The sequence below is a fragment of the Oncorhynchus mykiss genome, chromosome 9 (assembly GCF_057628025.1).
Source record: "Oncorhynchus mykiss isolate SJ-2025 chromosome 9, ASM5762802v1, whole genome shotgun sequence".
Taxonomy (NCBI): domain Eukaryota; kingdom Metazoa; phylum Chordata; class Actinopteri; order Salmoniformes; family Salmonidae; genus Oncorhynchus; species Oncorhynchus mykiss.
This window is the reverse complement of record NC_143030.1, coordinates 75,246,473-75,264,898: the sequence shown is the minus strand read 5'-3', so window position 1 is coordinate 75,264,898 and position 18,426 is coordinate 75,246,473. Positions and strand designations below refer to the sequence as shown.

Here is an 18,426-nt window from a genome sequence, read left to right as displayed (position 1 = left end):
CCATACCCTAATGGGTCCGGTTAAAGACTAGGCCCGATTGAACACGAGTGACAAAAAAATATATGTATATCAGCCAAGTTGCTTCTCTGGTTAACGAATAGGTCTTTATATGTTGGCTAGGCCTTCTATAAGTCAATACATTATAAACGCTTATTAGCATAAAATAAATATGCTATAGGCTATGCAGTCGTGTTTCGGTCCATTCGAGTCTATCAGCTCTAGTTACATAGACTCGAGTCCTGATGACAATCAAACAGGACCCAACCTGGACCCGAGGGAAAAGTTAACATTTTGGACCTGTCTTGGGTATTCAGGTTTGGGTGGACCCGTGACTACTGTAATGTACACAAAGGCAGCCATTGGCATGTGGTTGATCGCAAGTTCAGGTGAGATACAGAGGTGAACTGTGGCCAAAAGTAAATAGTTTTTGTGTTTCTGTGCAACACTGCAGTCGTGAAACACGGCTGGATCCAGACAGGACATGTAATATTTATGGAACAGTTTAAATGTGTTCGGGACAGATGTTTTGTTATTGTCGACATATTATGACGTATCTTCATTGTGTTTCTCTGCAAAAATGTGCCGCTCTCTATTCTTAAACTCGTCTCATGTTACTCGTATGCCATGCCAGCAATTTGAGGAAAATCTAATACTAACAAGTATGTAATTTATTTTTACCGAAGTGCTTTTGACAAGGTTTAACTGGGATCCAGACTTTTGGTCCGTCAACAAAAGAGTATTAGCATTGAAAATATTAAGCGTAAGCTAATATTTTGCACATTTTCACTTTTGAGGTGATGTACATTGAACTTGAATAACATAGTCAGCTATACAGTAAAAACACAATTCATGGTCGCAAATTACGATACAATACATCATTTATTTATTTATTTCAGGCTTACCCACAAATTATATATAGCCAGTTTCTCATGGTATTATCAGAATTGACCTATTTGAAGCAAGATTTGTACATTTTATGTATATTTGGGGTCATTATATACAACCCACAGTAGTGGTGGAGAGCAGTGCCCTGTCCAACTCAGGGTGAGGGGTAGTAGAGCAGTGCCCTGTCCAACCCAGGGTGAGGGGTAGTAGAGCAGTGCCCTGTCCAACTCAGGGTGAGGGGTAGTAGAGCAGTGCCCTGTCCAACCCAGGGTGAGGGGTAGTAGAGCAGTGCCCTGTCCAACTCAGGGTGAGGGGTAGTAGAGCAGTGCCCTGTCCAACTCAGGGTGAGGGGTAGTAGAGCAGTGCCCTGTCCAACCCAGGGTGAGGGTAGTAGAGCAGTGCCCTGTCCAACCCAGGGTGAGGGGTAGTAGAGTTGTAGTGCAGTGCTCTGTCCAACCCAGGGTGAGGGGTATTAGAGCAGTCCCAGTTCTTGTCCCCCCCCCCTATGTTCCTTTCTTTCCCTCTGCCTACCACACACCACAGCCCTGGGACACACCCATCCACACTCTTCTCTCTCCTCTCCCTCTCTCTCTCTCCCTCAGCAGCTCTGCCCTGAATAATGCATGTGTGCCAAAACTCACTCCTGCTGAGAAATCACAGACACCTAGTGCCTATCTCTCTCTCTCTCTCTCTCTCTATCTCTCTCTCTCTCTCTCTCTCTCTCTCTCTCTCTCTCTCTCTCTCTTTCTGTCTCTCCCTGTCTCTCTCTGTCTCTCCCTGTCTCTCCCTGTCTCTCTCTCTGTCTCTCTCTGTCTCTCTCTCTCTCTCTCTCTCTCTCTCTCTCTCTGTCTCTTTCTGTCTCTCCCTGTCTCTCTCTGTCTCTCCCTGTCTCTCCCTGTCTCTCTCTCTCTCTCTCTCTCTGTCTCTCTCTCTCTCTCCCGCATGTTCCTTCCCCCTTTATTTCTCTCCCTCTTGCGCTTATTCTGTCACCCCCTCCCCCCCTCTCTCTCTAGCTCTTCGACTCCAAGGTGATCTGTGAGCAGAGCGAAGGCTCTCGAGTGCTGTGAGAGGCTGACTGCTCTGAGCACACTCCCCAGGCTCTCCGGGCGTTCCTCGCTCCCCCCACCAGTACAATAAAGAACTATACCGTAGCGCACACCATACCACTGTGTCTCGGTTGCGACCTGCCTGCTTGACTGCCTGCCAAGTTTTCTGAGGGAGAGAGAGAGAGAGAGGGAGAGAGAGAGAGAGAGAGGGAGAGAGAGAGAGAGAGAGAGAGAGAGAGAGAGAGAGGGCGGGCGGGCAATGGGAAATGGCTTGTGAGAACTAGAGAGGAAGCTGTACTCCAAGGGACATAGATCAAGAGATAGATAGGTACTTTGACTCAGTTTCCTCACCTCTGTGATGACACCCATTGGACACGGCATAACCCTGTCCTCCTCCCGCCAGTCTTTCTCCTGCCTGTCCTTCTCCTGCCTGTCTTCCTCCTGCCTGAGATCAGTGACCCCCCTGATGGGAGTCCAGGAGAACCCAGCCTCTCCGGCTCAGTTTTAGCAGCACAATGGAGCCTGTTCTTCAGGGGATAGTACAGCATGGACAGTTCCGGCAATATCCGAAGCCTCAGCCAGGAGAAAGGTAAGAGGAGCCGTTCACATTTTGTACTTCCGCACGGCCAAAAGTAGGCCAACGGGCGGCGAGAAGTTGCTTGTCATTTGGAGGAGAGGTGGGCGGACAAAGCAGAGAGGAGTTGAATCGTTTGTCAAACGCTCCCTCGTTCTCCTTCTCTCTTTCTCCTTCTCTCTCCTCTCTTTCTCCTTCTCTCGTTCTCCTTCTCTCTTTCTCTCTCCTCATGACAATTCAGATAGAATCCATAGATTTTCTATCATCAATCACCAGTTATTTGTTTATTTGCTCACTTTCTCTCATTTTGTGGGAGACAATGAGACACAACTCCAGTCATTTGAATATCTGGTGTGCATGCGCTTCATTTGGGAAACCACAGAATACATATTCTCAATGGGTTCCATTCTGAAATAGCAGGTGCATTTCGTATTGATTGCCTCAGAGGACCGTAATCTCTCTTGGCCACGGTCCGGTTTCTCTTCTGTGAGCGCTGGCAGGCTGGTGTACTTTATGAGATGGAGATGAGGATGAGGGCTGTGGATTTGGGACAGATTTGAGAGTGATGTTGCGCTCGTCGTGTTCAGATCCAGATCGATGGCTCTTTGAAATCCCTTTTGTTGTCCTGTTGTGATGCTCCAGGTCATGATTAATTGTGTGCAGTTGTGAAGATCGCTAGTCTTGTTATTAAGTCACTATATCCCCTGAAAAGGTGATCACCTGGAAGGAAGTGCACTACAGCGCTACACAAGTTTGCCAAAGTCACATTTCACCCACAATGAAAGAAAAAGGGATAAACAATGGTAAGAGGGGAAGAATGTAGTCATCTATTTTTGACAACTCCGTCTCCAACAGGAGCTTGTCCTTCCCTCAACCCTTCCCTCAACCCCCCGAGCCCCGGTAACCATAGCATGGGTAATTAGCGGCAGCTCACCCTGGCACAGAGGAACCAGTACAGCGATGGGGGAGGCAGTAGCATCAGCCGTGTGGGCCAACAGAGGCACATGGTGCTAACACAGTGGAGCGCTAATCAGCTTTTCGACATTACACTGAAAACAAAGCAGTATGTTCCACGTGTAAGAAGTGCCCCAACGTAATGCAAGTGCTGCTTTGTCCCTAAGCTGACTTTGAAACTGTGACGCTTGTGCTACGCAAGGGGAGGAGTATTTTTTAAATTGCACACAGCGAGACAAGCTGTACAGGCGCGGATACAATGGGGTTCATAGCTAGTGGAACATTGCTGACAGATTGTACGTGCTAGCCTTCGAGCGGGCAACGCGGACAATTCTTTTCAAAATTGTACTTCTAGGAACCAATTAGCTGTTTGAAAACTTTTTGAGGGATGGGGGGTGTGAGCATGTGGGTCTGGGCAGATGAGATGGAGTCATTGTTCTAGGGATGGGGGGTGTGGTGAGCATGTGGGTCTGGGCAGATGAGATGGAGTCATTGTTCTAGGGATGGGGGGTGTGAGCATGTGGGTCTGGGCAGATGAGATGTAGTCATTGTTCTAGGGATGGGGGGTGTGGTGAGCATGTGGGTCTGGGCAGATGAGATGGAGTCATTGTTCTAGGGATGGGTGTGTGAGCATGTATGTCTGGGCAGATGAGATGTAGTCATTGTTCTAGGGATGGGGGGTGTGGTGAGCATGTGGGTCTGGGCAGATGAGATGGAGTCATTGTTCTGGGGATGGGGTGTGTGAGCATGTGGGTCTGGGCAGATGAGATGTAGTCATTGTTCTAGGGATGGGGGGTGTGGTGAGCATGTGGGTCTGGGCAGATGAGATGGAGTCATTGTTCTAGGGATGGGGTGTGTGAGCATGTGGGTCTGGGCAGATGAGATGTAGTCATTGTTCTAGGGATGGGGTGTGATGAGATGTAGTCATTGTTTGTCATTCATATGTGTATGTTTGTAACTGGTGTAAAAAAATATATATTTTGGATATTAAATAGTAGGCTTTGATACAAAAGAGTAGGATTGTAAGCGTTTATCTCCTACTTATTAAAGAACCTATATCCTATTTTCCTCCTACTTAACTCCTACTTATCTAATACCAAAGGATGCTTGTTCTGGGATGTCTATTCGAACGCTTGTTTTAGGGGAGTGACAGAAAATGGTTTTCTCTCGTCTGGCCACCTTTTTCTTGTGAACATAACATCTGACCGATCGTTTTGTGACCGTTCTATGGCCACTTACTCTGACATCACGTATCGACCTCCAATCGTCTAGGCATTTTGACAGACTATTCAGCTGCACGTTTCACACCGGAGAAGACTAATGATGGTAAACTGTGTTTTACACCATCCGTGTACCATGCTGCTGGCATTGCCAGCGGGGATGTCATTGCAGTTTGACGAGCAAACTTTCATTGCTATCAGTCTGAACGATTCTCAAAGGTGTTTGTGTATTTTGCTTCAATCCGTTTGACATGACTCAGGCAATATATGGGATTTTTTGACAGTTGTGAGGCTTTAAAAGAGTGCAGAGCCTTTTGGCATGAGTTGCTAGGCAACTCTAGGAGTGATACCTATATTTCATGTACCTACAGTCTGCAGGCATGGTACACTAGACTGCTGTGTCTGACTGTCATTCATGGCAAATGATATCTCAATATCTGTAAGTGAACGACCATCTGGTTGTCTCAATGAGTACAGTCTTGCTTTCTTTTGCCTGAGCTTCTAACCTTGCCTACAAATGGGAGGAAAGTTGAGCACCATCGTCGCAACAGCACTAAAGGATTATTTCAGGATTTCTCTATTCCTTCTCTCGCTCTCTCTCCCACTACCTCTGTCTCTCTCCCTGTCTCTCTCTTAGTTTCCCTCTCTCCCCCTGTCTTTCTCTTAGATTCTCTCTCTCTGTGTCTCTCTCTCTGTATCCCTGTCGCTCTCTCTCCCACTACCTCTGTCTCTCTCCCTGTCTCTCTCTTAGTTTCCCTCTCTCCCCCTGTCTTTCTCTTAGATTCTCTCTCTCTGTGTCTCTCTCTCTGTATCCCTGTCGCTCTCTCTCCCACTACCTCTGTCTCTCTCCCTGTCTCTCTCTTAGTTTCCCTCTCTCCCCCTGTCTTTCTCTTAGATTCTCTCTCTCTGTGTCTCTCTCTCTGTATCCCTCTCTCTCTCTCTCCCTGTCTCTCTGTCTCCCTCGCTCTCTGTCTCTCTCCCTGTCTCTCTCTTAGTTTCCCTCTCTCTCCCTGTCTTTCTCTTAGATTCTCTCTCTCTCTGTATCCCTCTCTCTCTCTCTCTCTCCCTGTCTCTCTGTCTCCCTCGCTCTCTGTCTCTCTCCCTGTCTCTCTCTTAGTTTCCCTCTCTCTCCCTGTCTTTCTCTTAGATTCTCTCTCTCTCTCTCTCTCTCTCTGTATCCCTCTCTCTCTCTCTCTCTCTCTCCCTGTCTCTCTGTCTCCCTCGCTCTCTGTCTCTCTCCCCGTCTCTCTCTTAGTTTCCCCCTCTCTCCCTGTCTTTCTCTTAGATTCTCTCTCTCTGTGTCTCTCTCTCTGTATCCCTCTCTCTCTCTCTCTCCCTGTCTCTCTGTCTCCCTCCCTCGCTCTCTGTCTCTCTCCCTGTCTCTCTCTTAGTTTCCCTCTCTCTCCCTGTCTTTCTCTTAGATTCTCTCTCTCTGTGTCTCTCTCTGTATCCCTCTCTCTCTCCCTGTCTCTCTGTCTCCCTCGCTCTCTGTCTCTCTCCCTGTCTCTCTCTTAGTTTCCCTCTCTCTCCCCCTCTTTCTCTCTGTTTCTGTCTCTCTGTCTCTCTCTGTATCCCTCTCTCTCTCTCTCTCTGTCTCTCTGTCACCCTCGCTCTCTCTCCCACTCTCTCCCCCTCTCTTTCTGTCTCTCTCTCTGTGTCTCTCCCCCTCTCTCATTCTTCACAGTCCTCTCTTTGCAGCAGACATTGAGGTAAGGCTTTTATCCTGGATCACCACATAAAGAGACCCATCCTTACATAAGCTTCAAATTATTGAAAGGACCCCATTTTGAATTTGACTGAATGTACTGGAATATGAACTAGGAACAGACACTGAGGTAGATGGTTTTATAGACAGCTATGAGATAAGTAGATACAGCTATGAGATAAGTAGATAGGTTTATAGACAGCTATGAGATAAGTAGATAGGGTTATAGACAGCTATGAGATAAGTAGAGACAGCTATGAGATAAGTAGATAGGTTTATAGACAGCTATGATATAAGTAGATAGGGTTATAGACAGCTATGAGATAAGGAGAGACAGCTGTGAGATAAGTAGATAGGGTTATAGACAGCTATGAGATAAGTAGAGACAGCTATGAGATAAGTAGATGGTTTTATAGACAGCTATGAGATAAGTAGATAGGGTTATAGACAGCTATGAGATAAGTAGATACAGCTATGAGATAAGTAGATTGTTTTATAGACAGCTATGAGATAAGTAGAGACAGCTATGAGATAAGTAGATGATTTTATAGACAGCTATGAGATAAGTAGAAACAGCTATGAGATAAGTATATGGTTTTATAGACAGCTATGAGATAAGTAGAGACAGCTATGAGATAAGTAGACAGCTACGAGATAAGTAGAGACAGCTATGAGATAAGTAGATGGTTTTATAGACAGCTATGAGATAAGTAGAGACAGCTATGAGATAATTAGAGACAGCTATGAGATAAGTAGAAACAGCTATGAGATAAGTAGATGGTTTTATAGACAGCTATGAGATAAGTAGAGACAGCTATGAGATAAGTAGAAACAGCTATGAGATAAGTAGATTGTTTTATAGACAGCTATGAGATAAGTAGAGACAGCTATGAGATAAGTAGAGACAGCTATGAGATAAGTAGAGACAGCTATGAGATAAGTAGAGACAGCTATGAGATAAGTAGAGACAGCTATGTGATGAGTAGAGACAGCTATGAGATAAGTAGAGACAGCTATGAGATAAGTAGAGACAGCTATGAGATAAGTAGAGACAGCTATGAGATAAGTAGAGACAGCTGAAGATAAGCAGAGACAGCAATGAGATAAGTAGAGACTGCTATGAGATGAGTAGAGACAGCTATGAGATAAGTAGAGACAGCTATGAGATAAGTAGAGACAGCTATGAGATGAGTAGAGACAGCTATGAGATAAGTAGAGACAGCTATGAGATAAGTAGAGACAGCTATGAGATGAGTAGAGACATCTATGAGATAAGTAGAGACAGCTATGAGATAAGTAGAGACAGCTATGAGATGAGTAGAGACAGCTATGAGATAAGTAGAGACAGCTATGAGATAAGTAGAGACAGCTATGAGATAAGCAGAGACAGCAATGAGATAAGTAGAGACTGCTATGAGATGAGTAGAGACAGCTATGAGATGAGTAGAGACAGCTATGAGATGAGTAGAGACAGCTATGAGATGAGTAGAGACAGCTATGAGATAAGTAGAGACAGCTATGAGATAAGTAGAGACAGCTATGAGATGAGTAGAGACTGCTATGAGATGAGTAGAGACAGCTATGAGATGAGTAGAGACAGCTATGAGATGAGTAGAGACAGCTATGAGATGAGTAGAGACAGCTATGAGATGAGTAGAGACAGCTATGATATTAGTAGAGAAAGCTATGAGATAAGTAGAGGTTTTTTTTCCGAGACAGCTATGAGTTGACTCACGTAATTTGATAATGTCTAGTAAAAGTAAAACCATGATCAAGATTGGCGAATGGCTTCTCAACAAGTGAATTTAGTATGCAACTGATAGTGGTAACCTAAATGCCACCGTATTGTTTTTAACATACTGTATACCCTGCAGTACGTTTCCCTGTATTGAATATTACATCCACTTGAACAAATTGGAATAGTCAAGAGTGTCATATCTAACCACCCCCAGGGGACTACCCTCTTCATCGTGCTGACTGTCATTTTGGCAGCTACAGTCGCGTTCTTATAATAGACTGGAGCACCTTCATTTGAAAACACGCAACCTCAGAACCGTTGGGTAAATGAGATTCAATTCTTCAATGAATACTTAGTGCTGAAAAACAAAACACTCGAAGGACATTGTGTTTGGAAGAAATCTGGTTAATCGCATACCTACTTCTTAAGAAACGTCATGAAAACCACTCGTCTTTCAATACCTCAGCATGACACCTCCTCATACGTGAAGCCCAGAGAAGGAGTGTGTGTGTGTGTGTGTGTGTGTGTGTGTGTGTGTGTGTGTGTGTGTGTGTGTGTGTGTGTGTGTGTGTGTGGGAGCTGAATATAGGAATGTGGAAAGTGTCACATTTGGGTTTGGGGTCAGGAGGCAAGTGCAGCTGTGTAAGTGTCTTATGGTGGGCGAGAGAACTGAGGGCACGGCCTTGTCTCATGGCGTTACGGCTTGTTTTCTGTGCATCATCGGTGAGATGATAAATAGACGCAGTCGCAGCGTGTTCGAGGCAGGGCGTTTTGTCGTTGGTTGTTGCGAGGAATAGAGTAACCACTCTCTAAGGACATTTGAGGCAGCTTGTTAGCACCTCCCACTTGCTCGATAAGGCTTATGTGTCCATGGACGAGGTCAATGGGATCAATGGCCGAGGTCAATGGGATCAATGGACGAGGGCAATGGGATCAATGGACGAGGGCAATGGAATCAATGGACGAGGGCAATGGGGCAATGGACGAGGTCAATGGGGCAATGGACGAGGTCAATGGGGCAATGGACGAGGTTATTTGGTTTATTCTGTTTAACATTTGCAAACACACACACACACACACACACACACACACAATATCGATAACAGAACATTTCTAAATATCTGTTGAAAAATGTGAGGGATAAGGCAAGTAGCCTGGGCCGGCCCACAAATTGATTCCTGCGTGAAATAGCTCCCTACTCCCTCACCCCGGTGCTCCATTAGAAGCTATGTGAGAAAAATGAGAGGTGGAGTACCAGGCATCTCTGCAGCTTTGCACAGCACTTTGGGACTGGGATGTGAGAGGGATGACAGCAAAGCAACAAGCTATTAAACATTTAGCAGAGAGCCCAAGACAAGAGGAGCAAGCAGAGGAGTGAGGGAGGGCTTGTGTCTTCAAGGTGCTGGTGAAAAATGTATAAAATCAAGAATGGCGGAGACCTCTCTCACAGGTAGAAAATGTCATTGGTATTTTCATTCCAGCATTATGACAGAGAGAATTTACTCCAGGAACGTTCCTTGATCATTCCAGCAAAAATATTCAGAGACCGAACGATGCTCCTTGAACCCAATGACTTATGGGATCAACTCAACACAACATTTATGTTATGCTCAGTGAAAGTTTTTAATGAATCAGTTTCTCTCCTTTTCACGCTTTGGAACTTACCCATAACTCTCTGTCAGAGCATATTCAAATGATCGAGACATCTCGAAACGTGAACACCAAAACCTATTCAATTCAATCATTGACCACTTTTACATGCACACCAATGCATTCGTAATCTAGTTAACACGGGTAAAGTTGTCTGTTTGGTTTGGGGACCGGGGAGAAAACGATACCTGGAAAGATTGGTCCTGTGGAAAATACCCAAATGTCGTCAGTTTGACCGGTTTTAAGGAAATGAAAAGTTGAGAAAATGATGAAACACGTTTCTGATAAGACTTCAGTTCGTCTTGGGTGCATATTTTATGTGGTTGAAATACTGTCTGCTTGCATAACACACAGTCACAGATAACACAACACCGAATTCGCATTTTCTCAAGAGATGCTGAAAGTAATGAATCATAATTCTCCACTCTCTTCCTGAGACAAAATGTAAATGTGTTGTATAATTTTACTGCAAGAAATGCATCATTCTGCAGGAGTTCATATTAATATGCTCTACATGTGAGAGGTTATAGGCCTACAGTCAGTGTCACTATTGCAGTTACTATTTCATTTGACCCATATTAACTTAAATTAGAAATATTTTGTTTATTCATGGATACAGGGATGCTCATGAGCGGGATAGCAAATGTGCTTAAGACCTTAAGCGGGAAATGAGGTACTTTCCGGGATATGAGCTACTATCTGGGATATGAGCTACTTTCCAGGATATGAGCTACTATCCGGGATATGAGCTACTATCCGGGATATGAGCTAATATCTGGGATATGAGCTACTATCCGGGATATGAACTACTATCTGGGATATGAGCTACTATCTGGGATATGAGCTACTATCCGGGATATGAGCTATTATCCGGGATATGAGCTACTATCTGGGATATGAGCTACTATCCGGGATATGAGCTACTATCCGGGATATGAGCTACTATCCGGGATATGAGCTATTATCCGGGATATGAGCTACTATCTGGGATATGAGCTACTATCCGGGATATGAGCTACTATCTGGGATATGAGCTACTATCTGGGATATGAGCTACTATCCGGGATATTAGCTACTATCCGGGATATGAGCTACTATCCGGGATATGAGCTACTATCCGGGATATGAGCTACTATCCGGGATATGAGCTACTATCTGGGATATGAGCTACTATCCGGGATATGAGTTACTTTCCAGGATATGAGCTACTATCCGGGATATGAGCTACTATCCGGGATATGAGCTACTTTCCAGGATATGAGCTACTATCCGGGATATGAGCTACTATCCGGGATATGAGCTACTATCCGGGATATGAGCTATTATCTGGGATATGAGCTACTATCTGAGATATGAGCTACTATCTGGGATATGAGCTACTATCCGGGATATGAGCTACTATCCGGGATATGAGCTACTATCCGGGATATGAGCTAATAGCTGGGATATGAGCTACTATCCGGGATATGAGCTACTATCCGGGATATGAGCTACTATCCGGGATATGAGCTACTATCCGGGATATGAGCTAATATCTGGGATATGAGCTACTACCGGGGATATGAGCTACTATCTGGGATATGAGCTACTATCCGGGATATGAGCTAATATCTGGGATATGAGCTACTATCCGGGATATGAGCTAATATCTGGGATATGAGCTACTATCCGGGATATGAGCTAATATCTGGGATATGAGCGTGGTTTCATGTCAATATCCGATAACATTGCCCATGCTTGCGGTGTGTCCGTTTGAACACATTTTAACTCCGATACAGTGTAAACATTCCAATTGGCAGGGCTCTTCTCCTCTATCTGTAACTGATTGGTCCTAGTGCTATTGTTTATCAACCTCATACAGTACTTCAGCAATGTTCGATGAGGCTATTCTTGGCGCCGTGCTGGGGATCCACTGCTGGCTATTGATTGTTATGGTCATAGATTTAATGTTGATGCTGGTGATGATGTGCAGAAGTACTTTCCACGCACCTGATCTTACTAATATCCAGGGGCTCTTAAGGGCCGGTGGGAGGCAAAGTCTAGCAAAGTTAATGAGACTCTTGGTCTCCGTTTGGAGCACCTATGCTCCCATGCATCAAAAATAAGAGTATTTCAGAGAGCAGAGTATTTCATAGAGCAGAGTATTTCAGAAAGCAGAGTATTTCATAGAGCAGAGTATTTCAGAGAGCAGAGTATTTCAGAGAGCAGAGTATTTCAGAGAGCAGAGTATTTCAGAGAGCAGAGTATTTCAGAGAGCAGAGTATTTCAAAGAGCAGAGTATTTCAGAGAGCAGAGTATTTCAGAGAGCAGAGTATTTCAGAGAGCAGAGTATTTCAGAGAGCAGAGTATTTCAGAGAGCAGAGTATTTCATAGAGCAGAGTATTTCAGAGAGCAGAGTATTTCAGAGAGCAGAGTATTTCAGAGAGCAGAGTATTTCAGAGAGCAGAGTATTTCAGAGAGCAGAGTATTTCAAAGAGCAGAGTATTTCATAGAGCAGAGTATTTCAGAGAGCAGAGTATTTCAGAGAGCAGAGTATTTCAGAGAGCAGAGTATTTCAGAGAGCAGAGTATTTCATAGAGCAGAGTATTTCATAGAGCAGAGTATTTCATAGAGCAGAGTATTTCATAGAGCAGAGTATTTCAAAGAGCAGAGTATTTCAGAGAGCAGAGTATTTCAGAGAGCAGAGTATTTCATAGAGAAGAGTATTTCAAAGAGCAGAGTATTTCAGAGAGTTGGCGACATTCAAAATAAAAGTATAATGTACGCTCACCACCCTGCGCCTTGGTCCACTTCTTCCGACTGACATGACAGTTACACAGAAATGATTTGATATTTTGATTTAAAAAACTGCTGCATTGGGCCTTTAAGAAAGTAGACTATTTCAGAGAACGGATTATTTCAGAAAGCAGTCTATTTCAGAGAACGGATTATTTCAGAAAGCAGTCTATTTCAGAGAACGGATTATTTCAGAAAGCAGTCTATTTCAGAGAACGGATTATTTCAGAAAGCAGTCTATTTCAGAGAACGGATTATTTCAGAAAGCAGTCTATTTCAGAGAACGGATTATTTCAGAAAGCAGTCTATTTCAGAGAACGGATTATTTCAGAAAGCAGTCTATTTCAGAGAACGGATTATTTCGGAAAAGCAGTCTATTTCAGAGAACGGATTATTTCAGAAAGCAGTCTATTTCAGAAAGCAAAGTGTTTCAGAAAAACTGTTTTTCAGAGAGCAGACTATTTCAGAGAGCAGACTATTTCAGAAAGCAATATTTCGCAGGACAGTGTATTTCGGCACAGCGTTACCCCTGAATTGTGTGTATTTATGTCTGTTTCAGAAAGCCACTGACAGCGCTGACTTTCTGTTGGTTGAGCCAAGAACGCATCAGACAACCCATTGCCAACTCTGTGTGCCTGATAATGAATAATGATCATGTAGAATGACGAAGGCGCATGTTTGTTCATCGTCGTTTCCTTTTCAACCACCTCCCTGTCGTCTCGGAGATCCCATTAATCACTTTGAGCCACATATAAGGAAACTGTAATTTTCCATTAGGGAACTGCCTCTCCCACGGCATCTCCTGCTGGTAAAGAATGGCATATTGATTAAAGTATCAGCAAATTGGAATTGACAAAGCTAATCATTACTGTATCTCCTGAATGGATGAGAGCAATGAGACGGCCCGTAAACAGATCACAGAAGATTGCCTCTTTCCTCCATATCTCTAGCACAACACTGTGAACAGCAACAGACACCAGTCAGCTTCCGCTGAACTGCTTCACATACTACTCTCTCATAACCACAACAATGATAGACACTTTACAATTAGAAGACACATCTGACAGATGATCTTATGACACATTTTCAGAGAGATTTATAGTTACAGAGATAATTATGTTTTCAGAGAGATTTATAGTTGCAGAGATGATTACGTTTTCAGAGAGATTTATAGTTGCAGAGATGATTACATTTTCAGAGAGATTTATAGTTGCAGAGATGATTACGTTTTCAGAGAGATTTATAGTTGCAGAGATGATTAGCTTTTCAGAGAGATTTATATTTACAGACATGATTACGTTTTCAGAGAGATTTATATTTACAGACATGATTACGTTTTCAGAGAGATTTATATTTACAGACATGATTACGTTTTCAGAGAGATTTATATTTACAGACATGATTACGTTTTCAGAGAGATTTATATTTACAGACATGATTACGTTTTCAGAGAGATTTATAGTTGCAGAGATGATTACATTTTCAGAGAGATTTATAGTTGCAGAGATGATTAAGTCTTCAAAAAGATGTATATTTACAGAGATGATTACATTTTCAGATAGATTTATAGTTGCAGAGATGATTACGTTTTTAGAGATTTATAGTTGCAGAGATGATTACGTTTTCAGAGAGATTTATAGTTGCGGAGATGATTACGTTTTCAGAGAGATTTATAGTTGCGGAGATGATTACGTTATCAGAGAGATTTATAGTTGCAGAGATGATAAAGTTTTCGGCAATGCTGATGTGAATGGCTTCATGTTTGTCTCAGTCGGGGGTCTGTTATTGTGTCGTGCCTCACCAAGTGATGGTAGCTATTCATCGTGGGGCCACCTGCCTCTTTTATGGCTTTTTGAGTGTGATTTATGTCCCCAGTGAGCTGGGAACAGAGAGAGACACCGAGAGACAGAGACACAGAGAGAGAGACAGAGAGACATTGATATATATATAGAGAGAGAGAGACAGAGAGAGAGACACAGAGAGAGAGACAGAGAAAGACACAGAGATGGAGACAGAGAGAGAGAGGGACAGAGAGAGAGACAGAGACAGAGAGATAGACAGAGAGAGACACAGAGAGAGAGACACCGAGAGAGTGACACAGAGAGAGTGACACAGAGAGTGACACAGAGAGAGACACAGAGAGAGAGAGACACAGAGAAAGAGAGACACAGAGAGAGAGACACAGAGAGAGAGAGACACAGAGAGAACGAGACACAGAGACACAGAGAGTGAGAGACACAGAGAAAGAGGGAGAGAGAGAGAGACAGCGAGAGAGAGATAGAAAGAGACCAGTCAGTCTGCAATACCATGCTATTTTGACATGTGGAAGTGGAAATGGACTGGAGAATGCTGGAGCTGTTTTGTTGTCGTTAGGAATAGAACGTTCTCAACCAGAGAGGGAGATTCACAGGGCCTACTCAGTTACACCAGTAGAAGTGTCCATGGGTCTCAACATAGATGCTGAGAAAACCATTGGATTTCAGTCCATGGATATGTAAATCAGGCTACGGACTTAGAAAAACTCAACCCGTGAAGATCCCATCTTGAATTGACATTCCTATTCAGTCAATCAGTCTCACCAATGAGGGTATTTACCACCTTTGAATGACAGTGTCTGCTCTGTAGAAAGAAATCATTGTTGGCATCACATTACCCATTGTGTCAGCCAGACAGCAGGCAAGCAGGGTGTTATCTGCAAATGTGAGCTTATTCATTTTACAAATCCTTGTGATTTCTCTGCGTTGTGATGCCCTGCAGTGCCACATGGCAAAATTGACACATAATCATTTGGGTCCTGTATTTCCCACAGCAATAAACCCTATTCTAATGGCTGTTACCTCGGTGGCCTAGCCATCTGTCAATATCAGTCAAAATGACACAGCAGGCTTATTGTGTGTGTGTCTGGTAGATAAAACCTCAATCTTTGCAAATCTACAGCCTTACGATGCATGCATCACTTATATTCGATATTCCTCATGCCTCGGTTATGATTCTTGATGACCCAGTGTTTACCACCACTGCAAAAAGATATTCCTCATGCCTCGGTTATGATTCTTGATGACCCAGTGTTTACCACCACTGCAAAAAGGGGGAATAGTTGTGTAGAAGTGGCTTCTAACAGCTGTACAGGATCAGGTGGTATTTGAATCTCCAAATAGTTATGGTTAGGATTTGGGTTTGGAAACTCTGCAAATACAAACCAAACCACTAATGTTTCCCAAACAATTAATAATATGTCTGAAATTATGAAAGACTGAGGGAAGGAAATGTGTCACATATGAGTTACATCACTGTCCTGCATTCTTCTAATCTGTAATCCCTCCCTCCCTCCCTCCCTCCCTCCCTCCCTCCCTCCCTCCCTCCCTCCCTCCCTCCCTCCCTCCCTCCCTCCCTCCCTCCCTCCCTCCCTCCCTCCCTCCCTCCCTCCCTCCCTCCCTCCCTCCCTCCACTACCTTCCTTCCTTCCTTCCGCACCCTCTCTTCCTCCCTTCTGCCGTTCTTCATTCCCTCTATATCTCCCTCCCTCCCTCCCTCCCTCCCTCCCTCCCTCCCTCCCTCCCTCCCTCCCTCCCTCCCTCCCTCCCTCCCTCCCTCCCTCCACACCTTCCTTCCCTTCTTCCCTTCTTCCCCCTCACTCACTCACTCACTCAGTCACTCACTCTCTTGCTCCTTGGCCACTACAGTATAACCCCTCACAGCGCAGTGCTACCTTCTGTCTACCCAGTGTTCTCCATGTCTCATCTCAGATACCACACATTCTCGCTGCTCGCCTTCTCCTCTGTGATGAGTCTAGTTAACCTTTTTACCAGATGGTACACTGCTGATACCACCTTGAGTAGTCAGTTTCCCCTCGAGAATTAACTGACTATTCTATATTCTCTAACATCTAATGTCCTCATCTTTTTTGTTGTTGTTCTACAGTCCTTTGTCAAGCCAGGTGTGGTGTTCATGGCAACCATGGGAGGGAAGGTGAGAATGTGTATTAGGTTGACAGTCCCAACGTGGCGTTACACTCTTCATTCCAGTCTTACCCCAGTTCAAATCCACTATAGAACAGTCCCAATGTGGCTTTACACTCTTCATTCCAGTCTTACCCCAGTTCAAATCCACTACGGAACAGTCCCAACATGGCTTTACACTCTTCATTCCAGTCTTACCCCAGTTCAAATCCACTACGGAACAGTCCCAACATGGCTTTACACTCTTCATTCCAGTCTTACCCCAGTTCAAATCCACTACGGAACAGTCCCAACATGGCTTTACACTCTTCATTCCAGTCTTACCCCAGTTCAAATCCACTACGGAACAGTCCCAACATGGCTTTTTGTTAGTGTTTAAAGACTTTGCGGTACTTTATAAACCATTCACAGTAAATTGTTATACAGTTGAAGTCGGAAGTTTAAACACACCTTAGCCAAATACATTTAAACTTAGTTTTTCACAATTCCTGACATTTAATCCTAGGAAAAAATTCCCTGTTGTCACGACTTCTGCCGAAGTCGATGCCTCTCCATGTTCGGGCGGTGCTCGGCAGGCGACGTCACCGGTCTTCTAGCCATCATTGATCCATTTTTAATTTTCCATTGTTTTTGTCTTGTCTTCCTTCACACCTGGTTCCAATCCCATCAATTACCTGTTGTGTATTTAACCCTCTGTTTCCCCTCATGTCCTTGTCAGAGATTGTTTGTTGTTCATTTATCGTGTTGTTTGTGTTGGTGCGCGACAGGGCCTCGTTCCCACTTTGTTTTCATTATTGTCATGGTTTTGGAGCTGTGTTGTTAAGTTATTAAACTACTCCATTTTACCAAGTTCGATTCTCCTGCGCCTGACTTCCCTGCCACCTGTACACGCGTATATGACACCTGTCTTAGGTCAGTTAGGATCACCACTTTATTTTAAGAATGTGAAATGTCAGAATAATAGTAGAGAGAATGATTTATTTCAGACTTTATTTCTTTAAATATACTTCTTAGTATTTGGTAGCATTGCCTTTAAATTGTTTAACTTGGGTCAAACGTTTCGGTTAGCCTTCCACAAGCTTCCCACGTTAAGTTGGGTGTATTTTGGCCCATTCCTCCTGACAGAGCTGGTGTAACTGAGTCAGGTTTGTAGGCCTCTTTGCTCACACACGCTTTTTCAGGTCTGTCCACCCATTTTCTATAGGATTGAGATCAGGGCTTTGTGATGGCCACTCCAATACCTTGACTTTGTTGTCCTTAAGCCATTTTGCCACAACGTTGGAAGTATGCTTGGGGTCATTGTCCATTTGGAAGATCCATTTGCGACCAAGCTTTAACTTCCTGACTGATGTCTTGAGATGTTGCTTCAATATATCTACATAATTTTCCATCCTCATGATGCCATCTATTTTGTGAAGTGCACCAGTCCCTCCTGCAGCAAAGCACCCCCACAACATCATGCTGCCACCCCCGTGCTTCACGGTTGGGATGGTGTTCTTCGACTTGCAATCCTCCCACTTTTTCCTCCAAACATAACGATGGTCATTATGGCCAAACAGTTCTATTTTTGTTTCATCAGACCAGAGGACATTTCTCCAAAAAGTACCATCTTTGTCCCCATGTGCAGTTACAAACCGTAATCTGGATTTTTTCATGCCGGTTTTGGAGCAGTGGCTTCTTCCTTGTTGAGCGGTCTTTCAGGTTATGTCGATATAAGACACGTTTTACTGTGGCTATAGATACTTTTGTAACAGCAAAGGTCCATTGCTGTTGTTCTGGGATTGATTTGCACTTCTTGTACCAAAGTACGTTCATCTGTAGGAGACAGAACGCGTCTCCTTCCTGAGCGGTATGACGGCTGCGTGGTCCCATGGTGTTTATACTTGCGTACTATTGTTTGTACAGATGAACGTGGTACCTT

At 44.0% G+C, this 18,426-nt stretch overlaps 1 protein-coding gene across 3 annotated transcripts in view; it reads left to right on the top strand.

Annotated features, from left to right (window-relative positions):
* The first annotated feature begins 1,926 nt into the window (after window positions 1-1,926).
* The window catches only part of LOC110531267 (1-phosphatidylinositol 4,5-bisphosphate phosphodiesterase eta-2), a 115,683-nt gene continuing 99,183 nt past the window's right edge, over window positions 1,927-18,426 (top strand). For all 3 annotated transcript variants that reach the window (XM_090185400.1, XM_090185403.1, XM_090185402.1), the window contains exon 1: window positions 1,927-2,520. In XM_090185400.1, coding sequence (XP_090041526.1) covers window positions 2,478-2,520 — 43 coding nt within the window. In that variant the 5' untranslated portion in view covers window positions 1,927-2,477. The remainder of the gene's footprint in view (window positions 2,521-18,426) is intronic.